This window comes from Aulonocara stuartgranti (assembly GCF_965226115.1).
Source record: "Aulonocara stuartgranti genome assembly, chromosome: 9".
Classification (NCBI taxonomy): Eukaryota; Metazoa; Chordata; class Actinopteri; order Cichliformes; family Cichlidae; genus Aulonocara; species Aulonocara stuartgranti.
Genome location: NC_138960.1, coordinates 10,022,584 through 10,048,000, shown reverse-complemented (window position 1 = coordinate 10,048,000; position 25,417 = coordinate 10,022,584). Strand labels below are relative to the sequence as shown.

The 25,417-nt window shown below is 41.9% G+C and overlaps 4 protein-coding genes across 8 annotated transcripts in view; 3 read left to right on the top strand and 1 right to left on the bottom strand.

Moving 5' to 3' along the window:
* LOC309714677 (kinesin-like protein KIF1B) overlaps positions 1 to 25,417 on the top strand; it is a 137,847-nt gene that overhangs the window by 97,515 nt on the left and 14,915 nt on the right. The gene's annotated exons all lie outside the window — the stretch shown is intronic.
* Positions 1,245 to 3,236, bottom strand: LOC309714665 (leucine-rich repeat-containing protein 31-like). Its single transcript, XM_082547252.1, has 5 exons — positions 2,542 to 3,236; positions 2,295 to 2,399; positions 2,052 to 2,216; positions 1,748 to 1,903; positions 1,245 to 1,474 (listed from the first exon to the last, which is right to left on the bottom strand). The coding sequence occupies exons 1-5, from the start codon at positions 2,594 to 2,596 to the stop codon at positions 1,257 to 1,259; spliced, it is 699 nt and encodes a 232-aa protein (XP_082403378.1). The 5' UTR covers positions 2,597 to 3,236; the 3' UTR covers positions 1,245 to 1,256.
* On the top strand, positions 2,131 to 10,448 carry LOC309714629 (uncharacterized protein). Of its 5 annotated transcripts, XM_082547178.1 has the most exons (13): positions 4,593 to 4,612; positions 4,732 to 4,808; positions 5,017 to 5,314; positions 5,536 to 5,688; positions 6,678 to 6,754; positions 6,963 to 7,293; positions 7,517 to 7,756; positions 7,914 to 8,037; positions 8,154 to 8,259; positions 8,359 to 8,597; positions 8,693 to 8,848; positions 8,946 to 9,108; positions 9,198 to 10,448. In XM_082547178.1, exons 1-12 carry the CDS (start codon positions 4,606 to 4,608, stop codon positions 9,082 to 9,084), a joined length of 1,947 nt encoding a protein of 648 aa, XP_082403304.1. In that variant the 5' UTR covers positions 4,593 to 4,605; the 3' UTR covers positions 9,085 to 9,108; positions 9,198 to 10,448. The 5 variants fall into 5 exon arrangements, with proteins under 5 accessions (XP_082403306.1, XP_082403305.1, XP_082403308.1 ...); XM_082547180.1 differs by lacking the exon at positions 4,593 to 4,612 and adding an exon at positions 2,131 to 2,352 and having other exon boundaries at positions 8,946 to 10,445; XM_082547179.1 differs by lacking the exon at positions 4,593 to 4,612 and adding an exon at positions 2,131 to 2,377 and having other exon boundaries at positions 8,946 to 10,445.
* LOC309714582 (DIS3-like exonuclease 1) lies at positions 14,067 to 25,360 on the top strand (the record flags this gene model as incomplete). Its single annotated transcript, XM_082547133.1, has 11 exons — positions 14,067 to 14,081; positions 14,271 to 14,542; positions 16,562 to 16,654; positions 16,737 to 17,025; positions 19,458 to 19,693; positions 20,875 to 21,029; positions 21,205 to 21,383; positions 21,474 to 21,619; positions 22,283 to 22,458; positions 22,601 to 22,665; positions 24,023 to 25,360. The coding sequence occupies 11 exons, from the start codon at positions 14,067 to 14,069 to the stop codon at positions 24,338 to 24,340; spliced, it is 1,944 nt and encodes a 647-aa protein (XP_082403259.1). The 3' UTR covers positions 24,341 to 25,360.

Here is a 25,417-nt window from a genome sequence, read left to right as displayed (position 1 = left end):
ACCCCATCAGTGTATTTTCACTTAAACAAGCAGCTGTTTTTTTTGCATTAAAGTTATATAAAAATGTAACAGTGCAAATTCCTCGCTGACAGTTTAACCAAAAGGCATTTCCAGTGGAAAGTAGCCGACATATTCTCAGCATAACCATGTATAATATCCACAAAACCTGAGAAGGTTGGAGAGAAGGTAGGCGAACTCTGCTGGGATCTGCGTTTAACAAAGTGTCTAAAGACGAAACAAAGAAATCTTTCTGTAAATGTTCAGATGCACAGACTGGACTGAAAAAGAGTGAAAAAGCAGCTAACGTCCAAAAATAAGAAAACTTTGAAAGAACTCCAAAAAAACCTGGAGAACTTTTGCTCAAAAAACAGTTTTGTTTTTTTTAAATTACAAGGCAATCTGACAAAATGTCATCAAATGAGACTCAAGACTTCTGCAGGTCTCTGCCATGACTCAATTTTTTTTTCTTAACGGCAGAAACAATTGTTCCTTTTTTACTTTGTTTCTATTTTCTCTTCTTGTTTTTATCTGTTGAACAACAAACAACATTCATGCTGATTCACATAATATCCTGTCTCTAATCTCTGGGATTTCCTCGTAGCTCTTTGATGCAAAGAACATCCATCAAACGCTCCAGCTTGTGCTCAACATCATCGTGAACGGTGAAGGTACTCTGACGAGAAAATACTCAGTCGACCTTTTGGTTGATTTGTTAAAGAACCCCAAAATAGCTGATTACCTAACAAGGTATGCAGATAATTCACAGCTCTTTTCCTGAATAGCTGCTTTAAAACTCTGCTGAAAGCCTTTGTCCATTTCCAGGTATCCCCACTTCTCGGCATGTGTGTCTCAAGTGTTAGGACTGCTGCATTGGAAAGACCCAGACCCTGCAGCCAAGGTGAGAGACGACAAATATGATAACCCACACCAGCTGTGCTTAACTCTGTAAGTTCCCAGTATTCCCTGAAACCATCACGTGTGACACAGTTTACATCAGACGTGATGCAGCTGACGTCAACACTGACCTTCTTGTGGTAACAGAGACTTAAAAAAATAATAATAAAGCAACAAAGTGGGTCGCTCTTTGACAGTAAATTCCAGTGCGGTCCGCTCCAATCTCCTCAGGCTGACTCTCTTCTAGGCTCTCCTGACTGTTCCCTTTACATGTTGATGATGTGTCTTGTAAATCTGGATCCCTTTCCAGCAGGACGCTCCTCTTTTTCAGACAGTACCTCAGCTGCTCTCTCTCCTGACAGTCAGCTGTCCACCTCTGCATGGCCAGTCGAGCCAGCGTCGAAATTTGAGGCAGAGCTCGGAGCAGAGGTTGAAGGTCGCAAACTGACATCCACGTCTTCCAGAGAGCCCAGACCTCCTGCTGCAAACAGACTGCACCAACCGTTGTCTCCCACCAAGCTGTTGTAGGACAGATCCAGTGCACGGAGTGAGGAGAGACAGCCCCGTCTGCACACGGCAGCTGCACAGAGGAAGAGGACCCATTGATAACTGATCACTTTATGCCTGTTCACTTTACTGTTTTGTTCACAATGTTTCTGATGGAGACAAAAATAACACCGAATAGTTTCATTGTTTTGTTTTATACGACAGCTACAGATGCTGGCAGCATGAAATAAATGAAAGAAATATCAATTTCCTTCAGGCTTTACTTGTCTTAATATACATTTATGCAGCCTAATGATCCACTACAGACCAAAAAAGAAAAAGTATAATGTCATTGTGTGTTAGTTACCCAGATGTTGCATGTCATCAGTGGTGAGCTCGCAGCTGCAAAGACGGAGCTCGCTGACGACTGATGGCTGCAGAGCATCCAGCAGGAGCGCCAAGTGACCGCCAACCACTTTACACCAGGAAATATCCACCGTGCGCAGATAGGACACCGCCAGGGCTGATGCATAAACACAAAGTTTTCACCATTTCAGGCTAGAGGGTGGAAGAGGTATTCAGGGAGAATGACTTGAAGGAAAACTTCTATAAATAAACAAGTGTGTGTGTGTGTGTGTGTGTGTGTGTGTGTGTGTGTGTGTGTGTGTTACCCAGAGCAGTGAAGGACTCGTTGCTCATGTAGCAGCTGTTGAATGGCAGCCTCCTCATTTGTGTCGCAGGGAGGGCGGAGACCAGCAGGTGGACCACACCTCCCACTTCCTTATTGGATGACACATCAAGCTCGGTCAGTGCAGTGAGAGAGGGCAGCACCTGGACTGAAAAACAACGAGTCACATGACTGCTGCAGCGAGCATGCGATTAGTGTCCGGCGTGTGAGATTGGTAGCAACTGACTCAGAGCCTCTAGATCATCTCGCGTGAGGCAACACAGGTGGAGGTCGAGTCTCTCCAGGTGTGTGACGTGAGCCAGGTGAAAGGTGAGGCGGCTCAGTCCACCAGCTAGAAGCAGCTTTACAGTATATTAATTAGAACAATGCTGCTCTCTAATGTATCTTGGTAAAGCGCAGAAAAATCTAATGTTTTATATGATACAGTGTGATTTCAGTAACATATCATAATGGAGGCTTCAGCAAGTACTTACGAAGGAAATCTTTCCTCTGCTCTTCAGTTAGTTCATCAAATACCTCCCAAAACATCTGTATGGTGGGGTGGCGGTCATGATATCTCCAACCATAACTTGTGTTCTGAAAACAGTGAAAATGACTGTTATAATCATAGAGTTTGTAAGGTCAGGCATACACTATGTTGCCAAAAGTATTCCCTAACCCATCCAAATCATTCAATTAATGTGTTCCAATCACTTCCATGGACACAGGTGTATTAAATCAAGCACCTAGGCATGCAGACTACTTCTACAAACATGTGTGAAAGGACGAGTCGCTCTCAGGAACTGAATGAATTCCAGCATGGTAATGTGATAGGATGCACCAGTGCAACAAGTCCAGTCATGAAATTTCCTCGCTATTAAATATTCCATAGTCAGCTGTTAGTGATATTATAACAAAGTGGAAGTAATTGGAAATGACAGCGAGTCAGCTGATGCTAAGGCTCATAGTGCACTTAAGTCACCAATATCTGCAGTCTGCTGTTGTTACAGATGTCCAAACTTCATTGGTTTCCATGGCTGAGCAGCTGCATCCCAGCCTTACACTGACAAACACAATGCAAAGCGTCAGATGGAGTGATTTAAGCATCTCAACACTGGACTCTAAAGCAGTGGAGATGTGTTTACTGGAGTGACGAATCACACTTCTCTGACTGGCAATCCGATGGATGTGTCAGGGTTTGGTGGTTGCCAACTGACACCAACAACTACAGCAAGCGTTTGGTGCTAGAGGTCACATTTGGACTCTGGACCTCTGTGGAGTGTGCACATGATCTCATTACTGTCTAAAAATCCAAGGAGTGCTGAATCATTGGAAAATACACAGTAACAGGTGTGTAGCATCGCTAACTAGGTAGCAACAAGCCTCTAATTGGATAATCCAAATTGTCACTAGGTGTGAATGTGCAAATGAATGTGAGTGCGAATGGTTGTCTGTCCCTATGTGTTAGCCCTGCGATAGACTGGCGACCTGTCCAGGGTGTACCCTGCCTCTTGCCCTATGACAGCTGGGATAGGCTCCAGTGACCCCCGCGACCCTGAAAAGGATAAGCGGAAGCGAATGGATGGATGGAATTTTTCTTCCTTTATGCTTACAGCCACGCTCTTGACACAATCAGGACAAAATGCCATGGCGACTGTCCCTTGGTGACCTTCTTGGTTACCTCATTGCAGATGTTTTTCTATATTGCATAACTACTTTGGAATGATGCATCAAAAATAAATAAATAAATGAATACATGCCAAAAAAAGAAACGTTTGTTTTAATGTGGGGTTTGAAAAAGCCCACCTTTTGAATTATAAGCCGTGAAAAATGACAGACTTTTTCTCATTATTTGGTAAGGATTAAGACGCACAAAGAACCAGTAATTCTTGCCCTTCAGCAGTCACAGAGGTTTAAACCATGCTGGTGAAATTAGTGCCATTATCTGACAGGGAGAGGAGCTGCAATATTTTCTATATGGCTCCAAGAGTGATAAAATGCCTCACAGCGATGTTCATAAATGTCAGTCATGCCCTGGCAGAGAACTCCACTGCTGAATTAATATTATATGTCAAACAATGCTCCATCCAGTTTTATGGGTTGCATACACAGTCTGAGCCTCCAGTCACGCAAACCTGTCCTGGCTTGTAGAGTGAAGCCAGACTAGATGCTAATGGAGCTCTCTAATACTTGAATTTTAGTCAAGCTTGCAGCTTTCTTCACTATGTTGTATAATGCAATGAATAACATGAACATTTTTAGTAAGGTTTGTTTGCTTGTTAACATTTTTCCCTTTAATGTTTTCATTAATAAAATCCAACCTTGAAGCATAACAAACCAACCTTCTACTTTCTTAAGTTCAAGCAAGTCTACAGTTTAAATAAAGGTCTAAAGTCACAAATATTATTCTGACAATAGAAATCCTAGAATAGTGGTAACACTCTGAATACACATGCCAATATAAATTTATCTCGCTGTCATGTGTTATTTTGCCGGGTTGTTTCCTCCCGTTGCCATGTAAACACAAAATAGTGTATATATATGAATATTTTCAAAAAATGCTCTGTGAGTTCCACATCATAACAGTTATTTACTGAGCAGCTCAGTTAGAACTTGCCACTCACACACTGAGCAGCACTCACTAACTTTCTATTTCTAAACAATTTGTTCACTTTTTATCTCAGGCATGTCTGAAAAGACATCAAATAACTTTTTCCATCGCTTTAAAGATTTGATTCAGAGAAAGCGCACAGGTGGAGATGTAAGTAACTAAACATACTCATTCTTGACTTCTCTGCTGATCAAATGTAAATGTTTCTGAGAGATGTGTTATATTTTGCTGCTTTGCACAGTGTAATTTTTGTGTAAGTCACTGTAGACAGAGCAACTGTCAGCGCTTCACCACAGAGTCCAGGATCCTGGACTTTCACAAAGCTCAGAGCAGTAAGACAAATGTGTTCTTTCAACAGGCAGACACATTGCATATCGCACAGAGACCCAGAGATTATGCTGTGCAACTCCCACCTTTACCTGAGCAATGCGCAGGCTCTCCACAGAGAGTCCAGAGAAGCTGGAACTGTTTGGATGACCCCTTTTGGAATCAGGAGGACCCTGAAAGAAGTCTGAGTAGCCTCAGCTCTGCAGACACACACACACCAAGTGATCTGAGGGCCATTCCTTTCATTGTTAGTCCTGTTGAGATGACACCGCTCACTCCAGTTCCTCCACCTCCTCGAGCAGCTTGTCCATCGCAATTGCGGTTCAAAGGTGATGCTTTTCTTTAGTGGTTACACCTGCTGTTAATCAGTTAGTTTAGATTTTAAAATTTGACACTGTAGATTATCTATTTTAATGCTAAATTACACATTCTTGCTGTCCATTCATTTTATATGCTTTTTTGAAGAAAAAAAAATCAGGAAGAAAAATGTTTATTGTTGTTTTTGTAAGATGTCAATTTGTAGTTATTTAGTTATTTTTTGTCTAAACAGACACGAAGTTCATTCGTGGAATAAGAGTCTTGACAGCAAAAGACAAATTTGGGCCTATTTTGACTCCAAAACCTCCAACAGTTCCCATACCGCAAAAACGAGGACCTCGGCCTGGGACGCTGCTGCCCCGTGCAAAAGTCGTCCCTATAGACAGTAAGTGGTTTTCCTCAGTAACTGTAGAAGATGCTGAATAATCAAACTTTAAATTAAGAGATTTTTTAAAAAGATTTTAATGAACAATTAATCACTGCATCATGCTTCGAATTAGAAGAAATGACAGTTTCTTTTTACTAACCTCGTTGATTATCAGACAAGAAAGCAGACAGTCAGTGCAGTCAGAATAATCCAAGAGAGAGCAGGGTCAAACTCCCGCCTGTAGCTACACCTGTAGAGAGCCTGTCCCACAGCTTTAGTCTGCTGTCTTCATTAGAACTTTAAAATGAATACTAGATCTACTTCTACTGAATGGAGAAAAGGTTCCTGAGAAGAGATTTAATTTTCAGTATGTAAGAAATTTGAGGCGTTTCTGAAGGTACTGTACCATGTTAGAGCATCTTAACATAGAGTCCTTGAATACTAGGCAGTTGTAGAGGATGAGTTACTCTACTTTAAATGACTCCCACCCCTTATTGGAGGATTTCAGCTTCTTCCTGTGGGACAGAGGTTTGCAGACCCTAAATGCAGGCGAAGCTTGAAGAAACAGCTTTGTCCAAGCTGCTATTTTGTTGTCGTTGTAACAAATGACACATGTTTTTTTTCTATATTTTTTAAAAACTGTATTTATTTATTTACTGTACTTATTTCTCTATTTATGACAGTGCTTTTATCTCCTTTTTGCTGTTTTATATGAATTTATCAGTATAGTGTTGTCTAGTTTTAGAAGCTGTGATTAGGACGTCTATTTAAATTTGTTGATTAAAGATCATAATTAGAGATCATAACCTGCCTTTGATTTAGACATGTCTGATATTTTTGTAAACACAAAATAGTGTATATATATGAATATTTTTCAAAAAATGCTCTGTGAGTTCCACATCATAACAGTTATTTACTGAGCAGCTCAGTTAGAACTTGCCACTCACACACTGAGCAGCACTCACTAACTTTCTATTTCTAAATAATTTGTTCACTTTTTATCTCAGGCATGTCTGAAAAGACATCAGATAACTTTTTCCATCGCTTTGAAGATGTGATTCAGAGAAAGCGCACAGGTGGAGATGTAAGTAACTAAACATACTCATTCTTGACTTCTCTGCTGATCAAATGTAAATGTTTCTGAGAGATGTGTTATATTTTGCTGCTTTGCACAGTGTAATTTTTGTGTAAGTCACTGTAGACAGAGCAACTGTCAGCGCTTCACCACAGAGTCCAGGATCCTGGACTTTCACAAAGCTCAGAGCAGTAAGACAAATGTGTTCTTTCAACAGGCAGACACATTGCATATCGCACAGAGACCCAGAGATTATGCTGTGCAACTCCCACCTTTACCTGAGCAATGCGCAGGCTCTCCAGAGATAGTCCAGGGAAGCTGGAACTGTTTGGATGACCCCTTTTGGAATCAGGAGGACCCTGAAAGAAGTCTGAGTAGCCTCAGCTCTGCAGACACACACACACCAAGTGATCTGAGGGCCATTCCTTTCATTGTTAGTCCTGTTGAGATGACACCGCTCACTCCAGTTCCTCCACCTCCTCGAGCAGCTTGTCCATCGCAATTGCCTGTTTTCTCTGCTAAACATTCAGGAGCAGGTCGGTTCAAAGGTGATGCTTTTCTTTAGTGGTTACACCTGCTGTTAATCAGTTCGTTTAGATTTTAAAATTTGACACTGTAGATTATCTATTTTAATGCTAAATTACACATTCTTGCTGTCCATTCATTTTATATGCTTTTTTGAAGAAAAAAAAAATCAGGAAGAAAAATGTTTATTGTTGTTTTTGTAAGATGTCAATTTGTAGTTATTTAGTTATTTTTTTGTCTAAACAGACACGAAGGTCATTCGTGGAATAAGAGTCTTGACAGCAAAAGACAAATTTGGGCCTATTTTGGAAAAACTGCAGCATTTCCAGGATGGGATTGTAACCTCACCTGGACACACAGTACCAACCAAAACATTTACTGCAGTAAAGCCTTTGACTCCAAAACCTCCAACAGTTCCCATACCGCAAAAACGAGGACCTCGGCCTGGGACGCTGCTGCGCCGTGCAAAAGTCGTCCCTATAGACGGTAAGTGGTTTTCCTCAGTAACTGTAGAAGATGCTGAATAATCAAACTTTAAATTAAGAGATTTTTTAAAAAGATTTTAATGAACAATTAATCACTGCATCATGCTTCGAATTAGAAGAAATGACAGTTTCTTTTTACTAACCTCGTTGATTATCAGACAAGAAAGCAGACAGTCAGTGCAGTCAGAATAATCCAAGAGAGAGCAGGGTCAAACTCCCGCCTGTAGCTACACCTGTAGAGAGCCTGTCCCACAGCTTTAGTCTGCTGTCTTCAGACGACTGGTAAGAAACGTAGTAAGGAGACATTAAATACTGCACAGAAACAGTGCTGCATAATGTGGCTGTGTTATTTGTGGTGTTCCTGAAGTCGTGTTCAATGTTGTGTTGTGTAAATACAGGATTAAGAAAAGACACGGCTTGCAAACTATTCAGTCTCTGGCAAAGCACCACTCGGACATCCTGAAGACTAAACTACATGAAGTGTGTCTGGTCCTCATTGAGGAGGTATTGCACACTTTATGTTTCTTATATGCGTTTCATGCAGCTAGTTTCCCTTCAAGTGCATACTACAGCCTCAACTGATGATTTTCACTCACATTTTAGGTGAAAAACCAACGCTCAGCAATAGCCTTTGAGGCCATACATGCCATCAATGAGCTCTACATTCAGCTCCAGAGAACAATGGACCCAGAAGTTGAAACAACAGGCCGAGCTCTATTGCTGAAGCTTGCAATGACCAACAACAACTTTCTACATCAGGAGGTCAATCTGGCGCTTGATGCCATGGTGGAAAATTGCAGCCATGGACGGATTCTGAGCGCTCTGTTTAACACAGGACTGACGTAAGAGGAGAGAAGAAGCTGTAGTGATTTTATTAGAAGACATGAAAGAGAGATCATGTTCACTGAGTTGTGTGTCTAATATTGTCCTTGCTCAGCCATCGCTGTGTTGCAGTGAGGAATAGCACGGCTCAACACCTGCACCAGCTGGCTGACAAACTTGGAGCAGCCGTCACCCTGAAAACAGGAACCTTCACTGAAAGATTTCTAATTGCTGCCTCTAGAATGGCAGGGGATGCTGCACCTGAAGCCAGGTGGGTACTTTTAAATGGGTTTGAAGTGCATCAATGTTTTATTTTCTGTGAGTTTACACAATTAATGAAAATTAATGACAACTGTAATCTTCCACAGGTACCATGGGCGAACAATCATTGAGAAACTGACCCTTCACAAGGACTTTATGAATTTGTGGGTGAAGATTGTCCCTGAAAAAGACAGGCGTCCTGTGGAGAAGAGCCTGAAAAAGACAGGCGTCCTGTGGAGCGCCTGAAATTCAAAAGACATCTGTCCAAAAGTAAGAAAACGTCACACTTCAAGACTGACTGATGGCTTGGACCACTGGAACTATCATCTTCATGTTTTTTCTCTTTCCTTTCTTTCCAGACTGCCGGGATTTCTTGGACGCGTGTTTAACCAAAGTCCCGGAGACGCGGCCGACGCTGGAGGAGCTACAGCATCACACTTGGCTGAGATAAGCCTATCACACACACACACAAACACACACAATTCAGACGTTATCATTTATGTGTGATGTATGAATTACCTTTCTTTTTTTCAGGAAATAATTTTTTTTAATTGGCCCACTTTAAATTTCAGTGTTTTGGAATTCCTGTAACCCCCCCCAGCCATCCCAGGAAAGGGGATCTCTCTTTGAATGGGCTTTCCCGAGGTTTCTTCCCGTCAGTCTGGCCCCCCCAGGGGAGTTTTTCCTCGTCTTCATAGAGAGCTTGGGCTGGCTCAGGAGCTCCATCAAAACTGTCTTTATTTAATTACTCTAATGTAATCATATACTTTAAAGTAATCAAATAAAAGACAGTAAAAATCTGAAGACTTGAAGTAAACTTCCATTAAAATAAAACTTGTTTAATTCATCTTTGCTGAGGATACTGTGTTATTACTATTTCAAGGATTATGTCAGAACACCGGATACTGGTACCCATCCCTACCCATCACTAGGGAACAGAACAAACCAGACATCAATTACAACAAAAATGACACTGACCCAGCCAGCATGACTCGTCTGCCTTAAGAAATGTTTAGCAATATTACAAATTGGGTGATATGCCTTAAAGTAGCTTCTCATGTGTTCAGCATTGACCTGTATGCATTTTCCCCTTCTCAACCTCATACCAGTGATACTGAGTGGGGTGAGGGAGGAGTAGCTGTCTCTCATTTTTATAGATCCCATACTGGCCCATCAGGCCATTGATGGCAGAACTAGCTTTTCTGTTCCACTACTGGCCATGACCATTGCCTTTGAACATTGACTTGGCGTGATTTTTTTCTTCCACATCCCAAATGGTCAGCACTCTGGGCGTGGCACACGAGTGGCTGATTTAAAATGAAGCAGGTCTCTCTCTGAGAGTCATTGTGAACATTCAGAATGCTAGATCACTTTCTACATGCTCATTTTATGAAGTATTTGAGAGATTCCTTATCTATACTCTGTTTAGGGATGGGTATCGTTTAGGTTTTATCCGATACCGGTACTTTTGAAACTGTGCGGGTGCTTAAATGGTGCTCTAACCGTTGCTTCCTTCTCTCACCCCAACCGGTCGCAGCAGATGGCCCCGCCCCTCCCTGAGCCTGGTTCTGCTGGAGGTTTCTTCCTGTTAAACAGGAGTTTTTCCTTCCCACTGTTGCCAAAGTGCTGCTCATAGGGGGTCATATGACTCTGTATCTATGAAGCGCCTTGAGGCGACTTTTGTTGTGATTTGGTGCTATATAAATAAAATTGAATTGAATTGAATTGCTTAAAGAATGGAGAACACAAACTTTGTCCAAAAACCTCTTATGTTTTTATTTTTAGCAGTCTCTTTTTTCTGCAAAATGATAACCAAGTTAGCCTTTTCTTTTGATACAACATACCTACTTTGTTTGGAACCGGTGAATAATGGAAAACATGTTTAGCTGTTTGTTTTTTTTGTAAAAAGATAACGGTGTTAGCTTTTTCTGCAGCCCTATCAAACAAGAAGACAGTCGCATGTAACTACGACGGTGTTTGCTAGTTCACCTTACATGCATTAATGTAATAACGTGGTTAGCCTACTCAACGTAAATTACACACGAACAACATTAAGCTCCTCACGCAGAGAAGAACGGTTGCTGCTGCATCATCATCCGTCTGCTACACTGGCAGGGCTAGGGGCCAGGACTCTCCTCTTCGGGTTTTTGGGGGATGTTGCTAACTCCAGGTCCAATAACAGGCAACCCACCCGCAGCAGATGTGCTCGGTGTGAAGTCTCGCAGCAAGCTATCAAATACGATGCATTTCTCTGCTTTTAAAAAAACGCTATTGCGTTGCCAGGTCTTTCATTGGATTCGAGGTGTTACTTCCTTTGCACAGTATCACAGTATCACCTTAAAGCACTTGTTGCTGCTGAGTTTGCATATTTTGCTGTGAAGTACAGCCAGACTTTTGACCGCTTTGCCTTGGACATTTAATCTGTAGCTCTGCTCTCAAAGAACATACGTACCTGGACCCGCCTACTATCCTCGGAAACGTAAAATGATTGGCTAGAATCCAAAGTGTATGACATCTCAAGAAAAAAAAAAGCCACCCGTATCCGGTATACCCGCACCCAATGTTCCCTCTAATTTTTCATGTGTCTGAGCGAACACAGAAACTCCCTGAGCGATCCCTTGGACCACTGTGAGCAACAGCAGACGTGTGCACTGTGGTGACGCCAGCATTGAATCCATGCAAGTTACATGGTTTATTAAAATAATAAAATTACAGCATTTACATTTATGTTAGACTACTTTTAATTAACTATTTTAGCCCACTTACAATGAAAATTTAAAAAAACAAAACAAAAAAATCTTGTTCATGACCTGTGTAGCATGTTAACACTATTGGAAGTAAAAATAACTTGAACTCCAATTTTGAAAACACAAGTTTCTTTGGTTGTTTTTTTCATAAAGCTCTGACTTGTATTATGAGTCTGTGGTCTGGGAGAGAGTCTGTAACTCTGTCTGCAAAATACAGTAAATAATGACCAATGTTGAGTAATTAATTATATAGTTACTTCTTCAAAAAAGTAACTGAGTTATGCAAACAACAAAGTTTTTTGCAGCTGTTTACCTAAAAATGCAGCCAAGGCGTTTTTTTAAATAAACATTTTAAATTATTTAGAGAACAATCATCAAATTGCATCAAATCTGATGCCACACAAATTATTTGTGCCACTCCAAAAATAATTTCTGTCAACTATGAGATGAAGGAGAACAACAGCCTGATACCTGCAGGCCTGACAGCAGCAGATGTGTCACTGCTGTAACACCTGTAACACTCAGCAGTCGCCTCATTGTTCTGACACACACTAAACGTCGCCACGCCGCTTTGCTCGCTAAAACACCGGTGTCGGCACATAAGGACGCTGTCAGAGCCTGTCAACGACATTGATTAGCTGCGTATATACGAATGTGAATCGCATTACTGGCTGGATCCCATACGGGAGCAGCCAGTCACTGACTAACACTGCAAAACAGACTTGTTAAAGTATTGATTTTAATTTCAATTCAGGTTAGATTTTTTTTTTTGTGCGCAACGCAGATTTTCTGTGCGCAGAGACCGTGCCAGCAGTGCGCAATTGTGCACACACACAGCTTCGAGGGAACATTGCCGGTACCCATTCCTAACTCTGTTCCACATGTGTTATGTTTCCTTCAGGATTAGCTAAATAAGAGAGGATTATTTTCCATTTATTAAACTGCATTTAGCTACTCTTTCGTATCACATTTACTTTGGGAATGCACCAATTGGTCCACATCCTGTTTATGCAGGGCCCACTTTTAAACGGTAAATTGCTGAAAATGTAGCCATATATAGCGCTTTTCTGTGTCTTGCACTCCTTTGCATAGATTGAAGCATCTGTGTGTTCCTGTTTTGTTGAGTGTATCTGTCTGTGTGGCTGTTGAAGGCTACTGAGAGTGTGACCTTCACAGTTCACCAGAGGACCATCTATTACATTTGTTAGGTTATGCGTTTTTGATATTATTGCATCCTCACTGGCACACTCAGTCCTTAGTGTGGGCTTACCCTGCTCCATACCTTGTTAAGGATAAAGAACTTACAACCTGGAAGTAGATTATATCTCCCATAGTGAGATACAGAGAATGGTTGCTTACCAGGGTAACTCTGGTTTTCTGAAACCCAGGTGATGTTTGGTTTTCACCTCCAAACAATCGCAGTCAGAGATCAGGTGAAAGAGGAAAGAGCAGAGAGCGTCAAAATAAAAGGGAAATTATGGGAGCAAACACCAGAGTTTAACAATTGTTCATCACTAAATACAGTACAGATATTTTAATAAGGAGAGGTTATTTGAAAGAATGAAATTGATTTACTGATGAACAGAATTTAAACAGGTGATTTGCCGTTAGACTCAGATGGCCTATCTCAGCGGAACAGAACCCCGTCTGTGAAAAGGATTAGAGCAGGAGCCCCGAGAGCCTGGAAGCTGGTGGTGGAATGGTTGAATGGAGCATGAGTGATGAGATGAGGCGTGTACAAGGAAGAATAACCGAGGACACAGCATGAATGCTGATTGGCCTGGAGAAGGTGATTGGACTAGACCACTTCAGGAACGCCTTTAGCCACACCTCACCAGGTGTAGACAATCGGCAGTTAAACCTAGGCAACACCTGAAGACAACTGCATTTCCACTGTAAGGAGTGTAAGGGTTGCAATGGGCTGTAACAAAGGACAAGCACAGATGAGTCCACTATCATAGACTGGAACATCATTCATAACTTTTTATGTTATAAAGGGGGTGGCAGTAGAGCTTCTGTGATTGGTCACATCAGAGAGTGCTTGGTTATCAGAGAGTTACCATAGTAACCAAAGGTTTTAAAGATTGCAATATAGCTATTGTTGTCCAGAGGGGCCGATGGTGCGATATGGCAGCCTCGCTTCTGTCAGTCTGCCCCAGGGCAGCTGTGGCTACAACTGTAGCTGCCTCCACCAGTGTGTGAATGTGAGAGTGAATGAATAGTGGCATTGTAAAGCGCTTTGGGTGCCTTGGAAAGCGCTATATAAATCCAATCCATTATTATTATTATTATTATTATTATCAAATCAACAAAATATTAAAGAATCATTAAATATGTGGAATAGTTCATTCTTTCCTTTTTTCATCAGTGGTTTACACACTGGCTTGCAGGCAAAATGTCACTGGTTCGATTGCAACCGGAGATACAAATCAGGGTTGTGCCTGGAAGGGCATCTGGTATAAAACTCTGCCGTATCAAAAGATGCTGAGCTATCAGGTGTGGTGACCCCTTGTGACAAGGGAGCAACTGAAAGTGAAACACTGTTTTGCTTTGTCTTTGTGTAAAGTGTCCTTGAGTGTTTTGAAAGGCGCTTAATAAAATGTATTATTATTATTATTATTATTAATGTTTTGTATAGAATCATAACAAAATGTGAAAAGTTCAAAAGACTATGCGGCTGTTTAGCTGTGCCTGTCCGTCTGCCATCAGCTGAGAGAGATGCCGGTCAACTCTCTGGAGAAGCCGTGGACGGTAGACCCCTCTGAGGTGGCAGAGCGGCGGGATCTTAGGGACAGTCGCCTGGTGTTCAGCATCGATCCACGCGGCTGTGAAGATGTAGACGACACGCTGTCTGTACACAAGCTCCCCAACAGAAGGCTGGAGCTGGGAGTTCACATTGCTGATGTCACTCACTTTGTCAAAGAGGGTTCGCTCACAGACTTGGAGGCACGTTCAAGGTGAGGAACTGGTTGGAGTGGTTGGGTAGAGTAGGTGGGATATAAAAGGATAAAAGAAAATTACAGCATCTTGCATAAGTGTTCAGAGGAACTTTCAGAAGTACAAAGAGGCAAGAAAGTTGTTGCCTGAATTAATGTTGCATCAGCAGCATGCCTTGTAGCGCAATTATAAATAACACAGAGGGCCACCTTAAATAAGGCTCGTGTCTGATGTGAAGCATTAAGCCTTAAATGTCTATCATTTAATCACATGTAGAAGGACTTCACAGGGTCCATGATGGCTTTGAAAGTATCACTGGCACCAGGAATTGAACCAATGGTCAGCACATTGTTGGTTCAATCCCTGATGCCTTCGGGCTTCATGTTAAAGTCACCTTGCACAAAATACTTAACCCCCAAATTTCCCTGGATGCATCCGTTAGTGTGAGTGTGCATGTGAGAGAAAATGCTTAAAGGTATAGACTAACGCGCTGTATGAATATGTGTGCGAATGGACGAATGCTGGTCGTGCTAAAAGGTGGTTGGGGTTCTCACAGTAGAGAACTGCTACACACAGAACACAGTGGTCCATGTTGTTACGAAGAACTTGTGCTCATTTTGAGTACGATGCCATTAACAGGACAGGGGAATGTTTCCGCTGTGGGAAAGCCTGAGTGATTTTCACTGTGGCCTTCATAAACATATATTACTACGGGACATGGCAGCCATACTTGTACACAACATTCAACCAGAAGGTCATGCAGCAAAAAAAGGAAAAATGAGTCCGCTTCCAACTAAATTAGTTTTATTCTACTGAGTGGTAGAAGTAAAGAACAGTGTGTCACACATCATTTGTTTTCAGATCCCCTTTGTACAGTTACGGGTGTCAGGAAAACACCGGAGGTCACATGATGGCATGTGACCTTGAGTACCTGATGTTAATGGTTTGTCTATAATTGGCTTTCAGTGCATCTTATTAATAAAGAGGATGATGATACAAGACAGTTGAACCACAGTAATAGAACAAGAAGATATTCATCTGTGTTTATGTCCAGATATATGCACATGTTCTGATTTATTTATTTATTTTGTGCTGTATTGTACAAATGAATAAAACTGAGTTTAAAATATCTGCAGTAAATGAAGTGAAGGTCGGGGCTGCAAAAGTAATGCTTGCACTTGATCTCCACAAATTTTCCTTCCTGGGAACATGCAGCGATGACACCATGTGACAGGGAAGCAGCCCAAAAAAATTTGTGTCACAGCTGAACGGCCGACAAATCTGCAGCAAATGCATTCTGCTGTCATCTCGGTGTAATCTCGCTATAATCCAAAATCTCTACGGAATTCTTTCAGCACCTTGTTGAGTCTTGGAAGTGAAGAAAGGAGTGTTCAGAAGGCAGAAGTGTCTAACCCAGTGCTAATAAAATGTATCTGATAAAGTGTAGTCTGCAGATAAATTAGTAAGAAGGTCCATGAAGTGCATGTCGTTTTTTAAAGGCAGCAGCAGCAGCAGCAGCAGCATGTACAGAAGATGATTGAGAGCCGAGTGAGGAGAGAAACTCCGTGTAGACTGTTAACAACGTGCACTTATAAAATAATACTGAAATCTTACTATATATTTTTTATGTTGTGATTTTTAATGTAGTTTTGGTCCTCTGCTTTCTCTCTGACTTACTCTAAAATTCCATTTTACATTTCATAGCTGTCCACAAAGCAGCGTGCAGATCACCCACCTGTCCAGCTCGCCTCCACACTTTAAAGAAGTAAATTAAAATCTCATGATTGTGGTTTGAAGCCTTAAATTCTATTTCAGAAAATGGGGAATATTTATTAAATCATAAGAAAAACATTTTGCTTATTTATTTCATCCTTCCTGACTTATTAATAAACAGAAGGATGAAAATGACAAAGGTGGAACAAACTCTGAATATTTAGTACTTATTTTCGAATTATGTCTCACTTTTGATTAGAAAGAAGATGATAAAGCTGCTGCTTTGATCTCATTGCCTTTTTATATTTATTATGTCACTTCTTAAGGGCTACAACCTACTACCTGGCAGACCGCAGGTACGACATGCTGCCTGCTATTCTCAGCGCAGACCTTTGCTCACTGCTGGGAGGTGCTGACAGGTTAGTAGACTTCCCATCACACGTTTCATTTTCATATGCTTAAAATGCATGCTAGTTGTGTAACTGACACTTTCAAATTCAGGTATGCAATGAGCGTGCTTTGGGAGCTTGACGCAGAATCCCTTGAAGTCCAAGAGGTCTGGTATGGTCGTACACTCATCCGCTCCTCCTATCAGCTCCACTACGAGCTGGCTCAGGCGCTCCTCAACGGAGAACAGGTTGAGGTAGCGGAACTGGCCAACCTGGGTCCTCAGGAAAAGGGTTCTAAGCTAGCTCAACTCACTGAGGCACTTGAGATGCTCACACATGTAGCCAGACATCTTCGGGCAAAGAGGGACAGAGGAGGAGCGCTGGAGCTGGAAGGAGTGGAGGTATGATTGGTTTCTTGTATCTTCATAGAGTATTTTGTGTGTTTTGGTAATGTGTGTACTTAACAGTAAGACTATATAAATAAAGACTGCAAACATTTAAGGTTCATGTTCTTAATTGAAAGCGTAAGCATGTTATAGCTGAGTGTCTAACCCTAACACATCGTCACTACTGACGTCTAACATACGACACAAAATGATTCAATGAATCTGAAGTGAATCAAACAAAGTAAACCGTGCACATAGCTTCAGTGGAGAGAAATCCATTCTGCACATTAAAAACTGGAACCACTATCTTTCTCGCACATTTCAGCTGCAGAAGATTCTCCCTTCTAAGCTTCTGTCTAAGTGAAAGTTTGACTTAACCTCTGTGTTTGGTCATTTTGTCAGATGACATCATGGTTAGAAAATTCAGTATCAGTCACCCCGAAACACTTCATACAGCCGAGGGGAGGAAATCAGGTCAAAAGACACCTGTGGAAAAGGGCCAGGGATTAATGATAACTAATGATTAAATGGAGATTGGTCTATAAACATGTAGTCAGTGATAATGATGACAAAGAGGTGATGATGATGTTCGGCGTCATCATGAGAATCCCCCAGCTGCCACGGTCTATTGCAGCATAACTAAGGGAGGATTCAGGGTCACCTGGTCCAGCCCTAACTATATGCTTTAGCAAAAAGGAAAGTTTGAAGCCTAATCTTAAAAGTAGAGATAGTGTCTGTCTCCTGAATCCAAACTGGAAGCTGGTTCCACAGAAGAGGGGCCTGAAAACTGAAGGCTCTGCCTCCCATTCTACTTTTAAATACTCTAGGAACAACAAGTAGGCCTGCAGAGCGAGAGCGAAGTGCTCTAATAGGGTGATATGGTACTACAAGGTCATTAAGATAAGATGGGGCCTGATTATTTAAGACCTTGTATGTGAGGAGCAGGATTTTGAATTCTGGATTTAACAGGAAGCCAATGAAGGGAATCTGCTCTCTCTTTCTAGTCCCTGTCAGGACTCTTGCTGCAGCATTTTGGATCAGCTGAAGGCTTTTCAGCGAGTTTTTTGGACATCCTGATAATAATGAATTACAGTCGTCCAGCCTGGAAGTAATAAATGCATGAACTAGTTTTTCAGCGTCACTCTGAGACAGGATATTTCTAACTTTAGAGATGTTGCACAAATGGAAGAACGCAGTCTTACATATTTGTTTAATATGTGCATTGAAGGACATGTCCTGGTCAAACATGACTCCAAGGTTCCTCACAGCGTTACTGGAGGCCAAGGTAATGCCATCCAGAGTAAGAATCTGCTTAGATACCATATTTCTAACATGTTCAGGACTCAGTACAATAACTGAATGAATTTAGACGCAGGAGTCTTCCAGGTCTTTATGTTTAGTTTGGTTTTTTGCTGTGTTATTTACAGAATTACAGATGGATACCATATATTTCTTTTCATCGATAATAAATTATAGTACGGTCTAATAGAGACGTTATTTTTAAAATCAGGCGTCTAAGCAGAACACGTTCCTCAGCAGAAAACATTTTATCAGAAAGTCATTTCAGTGAGAATATTGGAATAAAGAAACCAAGCACTCCACTGTGAAACCACTGACAGTTTTCACATTAGATCACAGCCATTTATCTACAGCGGCTGGTCGGCCATCTGTTAAAACCTCATATGGACAATTCCTGTTGTTCTATAAGATGCTCTCTAATAGGATGTCTTGGATTTATTTATTATTCAGTTATTGCATTCCTGTTATGGCTGTACGCACACAGAATATTGATATGAAGTAAAAATGATTCTCTCGGGTTGCTTCTGGGATAGTGGAAAAACCAATATATTTCTAAAAGTGTGTTTAATGATTGAGCTGCCACCCAAAAATCAAGTTCTTATCTTGACAAAGCTGGATTATTGACCGCTGGTGAAACATCTGTTGTCCTGAAGGATAAGGACAACAGATGTTTCATCTTGATCTATTATATAAAACAGCCAAAACTGTGTTCAAATCCAAACTTTCTGGCTTCTTTTGGTTCCTGCTGAAGTGCTTTGGGTCCCCTCAGTTCATCCTTAGTCTGAGAAAAGTTTTGTTCTCTCTTTAAGGCACATTTCCTTTGAGCTAACTTAAACTCTGATTGGCTGTCCACTATAAACAAAAAGCATGAACAGCAGATCGGTGGAGTTTCTGTGCCCATGAGCAGAGCTGTGTGCCTGTTAGGGATATGTGTTCTTACTGGTATGATAGAGAGCTGAACGTAGGAAAGACAGTAGACTGTTTTCAGGTTGAGATTCATTCACATTTGGTTCTCCGTGCAGCATTTGTTCCGGTGGAATGGTGCATGTTCAACTGAGTTAAAGTAAACTGTAGTAAAATGTGGCCCACTGATGCATTTTCATATTCTTTTTCATTGAAGTCACGTTAGAAGCATTTTCCCTTTTCAGGTGGGTGCCCAGCTGGATGAGGAGAGGAACATTACGGCCCTGGTCCCTCGTCAGCCCCTGGAGGTCCATGAGACCGTGGCAGAGTGCATGATTTACGCCAACCACTGGGTGGCCCGCAAGATCCAGGAAGCTTTCCCCAACCAGGCCCTTCTAAGGTGTCACCCACCACCACAACAGGAGCTATTCAACCAGCTGGTGGACACTGCAAAGGCCAAAGGTTTCACCATTGACACCAGGTAATGTTTTTGACTGTTCAGTATAGAAACTGAGGAAATGCATATTGTAGTCCAACGCACATCATGTTCAGACACACAAGTGTGTGAACCTGAAATGTTTGATAACACGGGGACACACTCAGGTGTCACATGAGCAGTCAGACAAGAAGAAGACATGTTCCTTCAGCTCAGGTTGAGGTTGAAGCCAAATATGCTTCCAAACCAAAGACTAGAACATATGATGAAGCATATCTTGCCTTTGGCTTCAGCTTCACAACAGCTGTCGTGGCAAGGTCGGTCTCCCCGACAGAATTAGTTTCCCCTGCGTCGGGAGCACACGCTGGGCTGTCCAAATCACGGACAAACAGGATCCCACATTCTTGATTTTCAGTTCACAAACACTTCTTATAACGACTAACTACTCCTGAAACTTTGGAGGTTTTAGCTCTTTACACAGTAAAGTTACAGGATAAATATAATTATCAGGCAAAATGTCCTTCGTTTGTTAAAATAATCCCGTCTGATACCACGAGAGGACAATAAATATTTCATTTTCTGTTGTAACCCTTAAACTGAATGGTAATGTAACGACACTCAGGTTTCACTTTTTTACAAAACTAAAACATCACTACTTCCACGTCTGACTGTTTGTAATGGAGGCGGCGTAACCTGGATCCACACTCCGTGCCCAGCGAACGCTCGCCACGCAGGGGGAACACATGCTGTCGGCGATGCCGACCTCGGCACAACGCTGATCCTGCCGCAGTTTGTTCCCCGGTTCAAATCCCGGACAAACAGGATCCCACAGCTGTTTATGCTTTTAAACCCGTTTTGCACAGAGAGCAGTGTTGAATATTCTCACACGGGAACAAAACAAACAACTCAAATAATTAAAGATGGTTTGTTTTTCTGTTTTTTAAAAGAGGCAGTGATTTATTTAATTACAACCTGTAATCTATTACAGTTAACTTTTATTTGTTTAACTGTTTACAAAAGGTCTGAGGATCTGAGGCGTGGAATGAACTGCAATGGAGTTTGAAAACAAAATATGAATGTGCGGTTGGAGGATTGTGGGGGGGGGGTTAAACCAACAGCAGAACCGGTCCCAGGACAAGAGACATGGTGATGCAAGTAGCTTTGTGTCACTGACTGCTGAGATGAGAGGCCTCACTCATCCCTGGTTTCTGGCTCTGTTCCTTCAGGTCCAACAAGGCTTTAGCTGCCTCACTGGACCGAGCTGTGGACCCACAGGACCCCTTGGTGAACAGGTTGTTCAGAATGATGGCCACCACTGCTATGTCACAGGCTCTGTACTTCTCCACTGGTGCTCATCCTCAAGACCAATACTACCATTATGGTACGATACCGCTGCACAGCTTTTATTGGCTGCACTAGAGTTTCAGTGTGACTGTGGGTCAGTCCATCCATCACACGTCTGCACACACTTGTCCAACGTCTGTTGTTTGTGAAGAATTATTCGACTGAGAACTAGAAAGAAGGCTAACGTGCTGATATTTGCTTCGTTGTCGTAGGTCTGGCTCTGGATCGCTACACACACTTTACCTCACCCATCCGTCGGTACGCAGACATTGTCGTGCACCGCCTTCTTACCGCAGCCCTGCACATGCAGAGGGGCGTTGTATCTGGTAAAGCACCAGCCAGTAACAAAGAAGTGGAGGAAATGGCTCACCATGTCAACAGCAAGAACAGGGTCAGGGGTGTTTTATTGTTTGTGTTTTTCAATGATTCACCTCTTACTCTATTAACAGAAGCTGTGCTGACGTCTGTGTTTCATTTGCAGGCAGCACAGGCAGCCCAAATGCGATCCACAGCACTGTTTCAGTGTCTGTTTTTCAGAGAACGAGACCCTCAGACAGACCCGTGCTGTGTGGCTGACGCTGTTGTCTACTCCATTCGAGACAACGGTGTCTTGGTGTTTATCCCAGAGTAAGAACCTTCAGTCCTGTGTTTTGTTCTGCAGTCTTCTTCTTTTCCTTTGTTTAATGGAGCTGTACAGCAGCTCACAGACGGCCAACCACTCGTGTATTTTTAATAGACGAATTCAAAGTTTATGACAATGAATGAATTTGTTGGAAGATGTAATTGCACGCTAATCAATGTATATTTAACAGTATACACGCTAGTTTTATTTTCTCTTAAAAAACCTCAAAATGAGTTTTAAATTGTATAAATTTACTAAACTAATTCCTTAAACATTTATTGTGAGCAGGGAAAATCGGCTAAAACCCCGAATCTTTTCTCTACCAGGCTTTAAATAAGTTAATTGCATTGCTGAAGTTGAGTCTGTGGGGAGGGACGGTGCTTTGGAGCCAGCCTTGTGTTTGTGGCACTTCTACGTTAGCTTAGCTAACCTCTGGAGGTTGCTGCTTGTTTATTGCAAGGAAAGTGTAATTTAATAACATCAGTGTTCTCCATGCTTGTGGTGTTACAGGGATATGCAATATTAACAGTTTATTAAAATGTAACCTGTGGTCATTTTGAGAAGGCTGTAGAATCCATGTAATGATTAAAATCACAGGGCGCAAAGCAGGTTGAGTAATATCACTGAGTAAGTAAGGCTGCCTCTGACCACAGCCATGTTGTTCACAGGTATGGTGTGAGGGGGCCTGTGTATCTGAAGAACAAAGAGGGCCTGGTGGTGGTAGCGGGACAGGACGGCAGCTGTGATTGGCAGGGTGGCACTGTGCGAAAATACCCGGACCGCATTACCACCACCTCCAGCTGTGGCACCTCCACCTTCAAACTGTTTGACCACATCGCCATAAGTCACAGAAAACGATAATCAATCATTTTAGAAGGTTTCCAGCAATGCAGCGCCTAAAGGCGACGATTCCAAATATATATGCATGAGTGTATATGAATCACAGGTTCATACGACTACTGGATCTTTTGTGGTCCAACATTAAGAGACGTTTTATGATCTTGTTGTGATAAAGTGTTGTGTGGTTGCTGCTTTGTTAGCTAATCTCAAGGTAACAAAACGTCAGTAAGATGAATGAGACGAAAATGATTCCTGAAAATAAATCATTTAAAGTTATTCAGTTTATTGTTTTTAAATATTATATGAAAACAAAAACATAAGTGTGGGGGGGGGGAGGCTCTCCTCCAAGACAAGAAATGTAATGCTTCCAGTTTGTGGCGTTTCTACACAAACCTTTTTGTAAAGGGAGATAAAAAATGACAGTGGGCGGTAATTGTTTTCACATAAACGCCTTTAAACGCTGCACGGTCGCACTCTCTCTCTCGCACTCGATAAATGATCCATTGTTGCTCTGCACACGTTTGTTACCACAAACGTCGCATGCACTTATGTCATTGTCATGAGACACTCTTGCAAACAAACTCACGGTTTAGTAACACAGTAGAGCAGCGTGTTTACAGGACAGTAACAGTAATCTAATTACCTTTTTTGCAACAGTAATCCCTTACTTTACTCGTTACTTGAAAAAAGTAATCTAATTATGCGTTGCTGCCCATCACTGGCGTCAAGTTATATTAAGTTCAGGCATGTTACACACGATGATTGTGAGGAATAAGTGCATGTGATTTAAGCAAAAAGAGCAGGAAACATTACCCTAAGGTTAGCTAACAAAAAGAAACTGAAGTAACGGTGTGTTATTCTCACATCTTTGGCTTTAAGACATGAAAAAGTGACAGAGTACTGCTGCTTCCACTGTTATCAACATCTTTTCTTTCTTTCATGGACTTATCCTGGGGTCATAAATGTCAAAGGGCAAAGGCAATGCTAACAACATAGCTTACTGATGGATGATGATGGATGACACATGTGGCCAAAACAAGATAGAAAGAAACATTAGCCCAAACACAAGTTGTCCACCACAGCATTGACTGCTGTCAAGCTATGATCATATCAAACAAAGAGATGATGATGATATTCAACAAACAAATCAACAAAACAACAACCTCACTGTGACACTTGACCGAGGTCACAGTGTTAATGAATGTTTTTCTCCCCCTCTGCTCCAGTCTCCACGTCGTGTAAATGTTAGAAAGCACAGTAAAGAAAGTTCGTGTACGGATGGATGAACGTTTGTTACATTGGATACGTGTGTGTAACATACGTATCCAATTTATCCTATTTATGAACAAAATTGTGGCACAGTCGGAAACTTCTCCACTCTACACCACTGTCTACTTAGCTGTGACGCTGCGCACAGTGCTGAGAGGACTGCTGTTATATATTACGTCACAAACCTTAAGTGGGCCTGTCTTTGCATAGCATTCCATTAGACTATTTTCAGTAGGTGCCATTACTGTGTAGTGATCGAACTGAGGAATACTGTGACTTACGTTCTCTGCTCTCTTCAGGTTCGTATTTCTGTCCACTCTTCAACTTGCCACGCTGACCGTCTAAACCTCGAGGTCATCAGCAACAAGCCTCACCACAGTGCCAAGTCCCAGCAGCCCAGCCCTCAGGGCCGCAGTCAGCTGGTCAAAGAGGTGGTGCGTCAGAATGAAGAGGCGCTGGCTCAGGAGAAGACAGCCCGGCGCCCCAAACTCTCCAAAGAGGAAAGAGAGTTTCGTCAGAGCAAAACTCCCAGTCTGTACTCTATTCTGGAAGAAATCAGAGAGTTGGCTCTGATGGATCTGGAAAGGGCTTCACGCCTCCCGGCAACAACAGCATAGAAACGCTGTAGCCCAGCTTTACCTCCAAGCAGACACTTGTGAGAACTGCACGCTGTGCGCTAACAGAACGGTGATCATTGAAGATCACTCGTGCTGAGTCATCCAGGTCATTCTTGTAGCTCCAGATTGTGTGTGGACAAACCACACGAGTGTGTGAAGTCACAGGAAAGCAAACACAATATTAAGTAAAAACATGTCCCGCCATCTTTTTAGAAACCAGAGTCAAACCGAATCAGTGGATACGTTTTGTAAAAGTTAGTTTTTAAAATCACATCAAGTTAAACTTAGTTGTAAGGAGGATAGGGAACGTGTTAATGCCAGTGAAGTGTCAGCAGTTACTTTGACAAGACCTAGTACTCACTGCAAATGTGGTTCAATCCTGCAGGAAACTAGTCAACTGCAGCAGGTTAAAGAAGTCTGGTAACAAAAGGCTTTTCTCTCAGCACCAGTGATCTCAATATCTCACTGGTGGGATCAATGTCTTGTGTAAATTAAATGTCTTGTGTTATAGAACCATTTTTGGTGAGTTCACACATATTGTACTACCTGTGACCACTTCATACAAAACCCAGCACGAGTATTGTTCTGGAGATGATAAAACGTCCACTCGTCCATTTTCTTCTGCACGTCCTGGAATCTGTCCCAGCTGTCATAGGGTGAGAGGCAGGATACGCCCTGGACAGGTCACCGGACTGATAAAACTTCATGTCACTCATTAGCAGACTTTAAAATAAACCCGTAGAGTAATGAACACACCTGAGGTTGGTTGTGTTGGAAGTGATGTATAAAACTAGGATGTATTTATCTTATAGTTTGTATATCAAGAGCCTGTATAGAAGACACCAACACCAAGGACATTTTTATTGTTTGAACTGGTAAATAATCAGAAGCGTTTTTTGGTTTGTGGATTTTAAGATCGTTTTCTAGAACTACCAACAGAAATATGAACTGTACATAACTATTTCAATATGTGTGCAGTGGCCTGTAATTAAAAATGGTGTTTTCATTAGCGCAGATGGAGCCACTTCATCGTGTTGCGTTTCATGTCCCTGCAGTAGCTTAAGAAAGAACTGTTCA

Coding starts and splice junctions, on each gene's coding strand:
- LOC309714665 (XM_082547252.1), bottom strand. CDS start 2,596: ATGTTTTGGGAGGTATTTGATGAACTAACTGAAGAGCAGAGGAAAGAT. Junction 2,400..2,541: donor GCAGAGGAAAGATTTCCTTC/GTAAGTACTTGC, acceptor AGCTGCTTCTAG/CTGGTGGACTGAGCCGCCTC. Junction 1,475..1,747: donor TGATGACATGCAACATCTGG/GTAACTAACACA, acceptor TCCTCTGTGCAG/CTGCCGTGTGCAGACGGGGC.
- LOC309714629 (XM_082547178.1), top strand. Junction 4,809..5,016: donor GAAAGCGCACAGGTGGAGAT/GTAAGTAACTAA, acceptor TTCTTTCAACAG/GCAGACACATTGCATATCGC. Junction 8,260..8,358: donor GTCTGGTCCTCATTGAGGAG/GTATTGCACACT, acceptor CTCACATTTTAG/GTGAAAAACCAACGCTCAGC.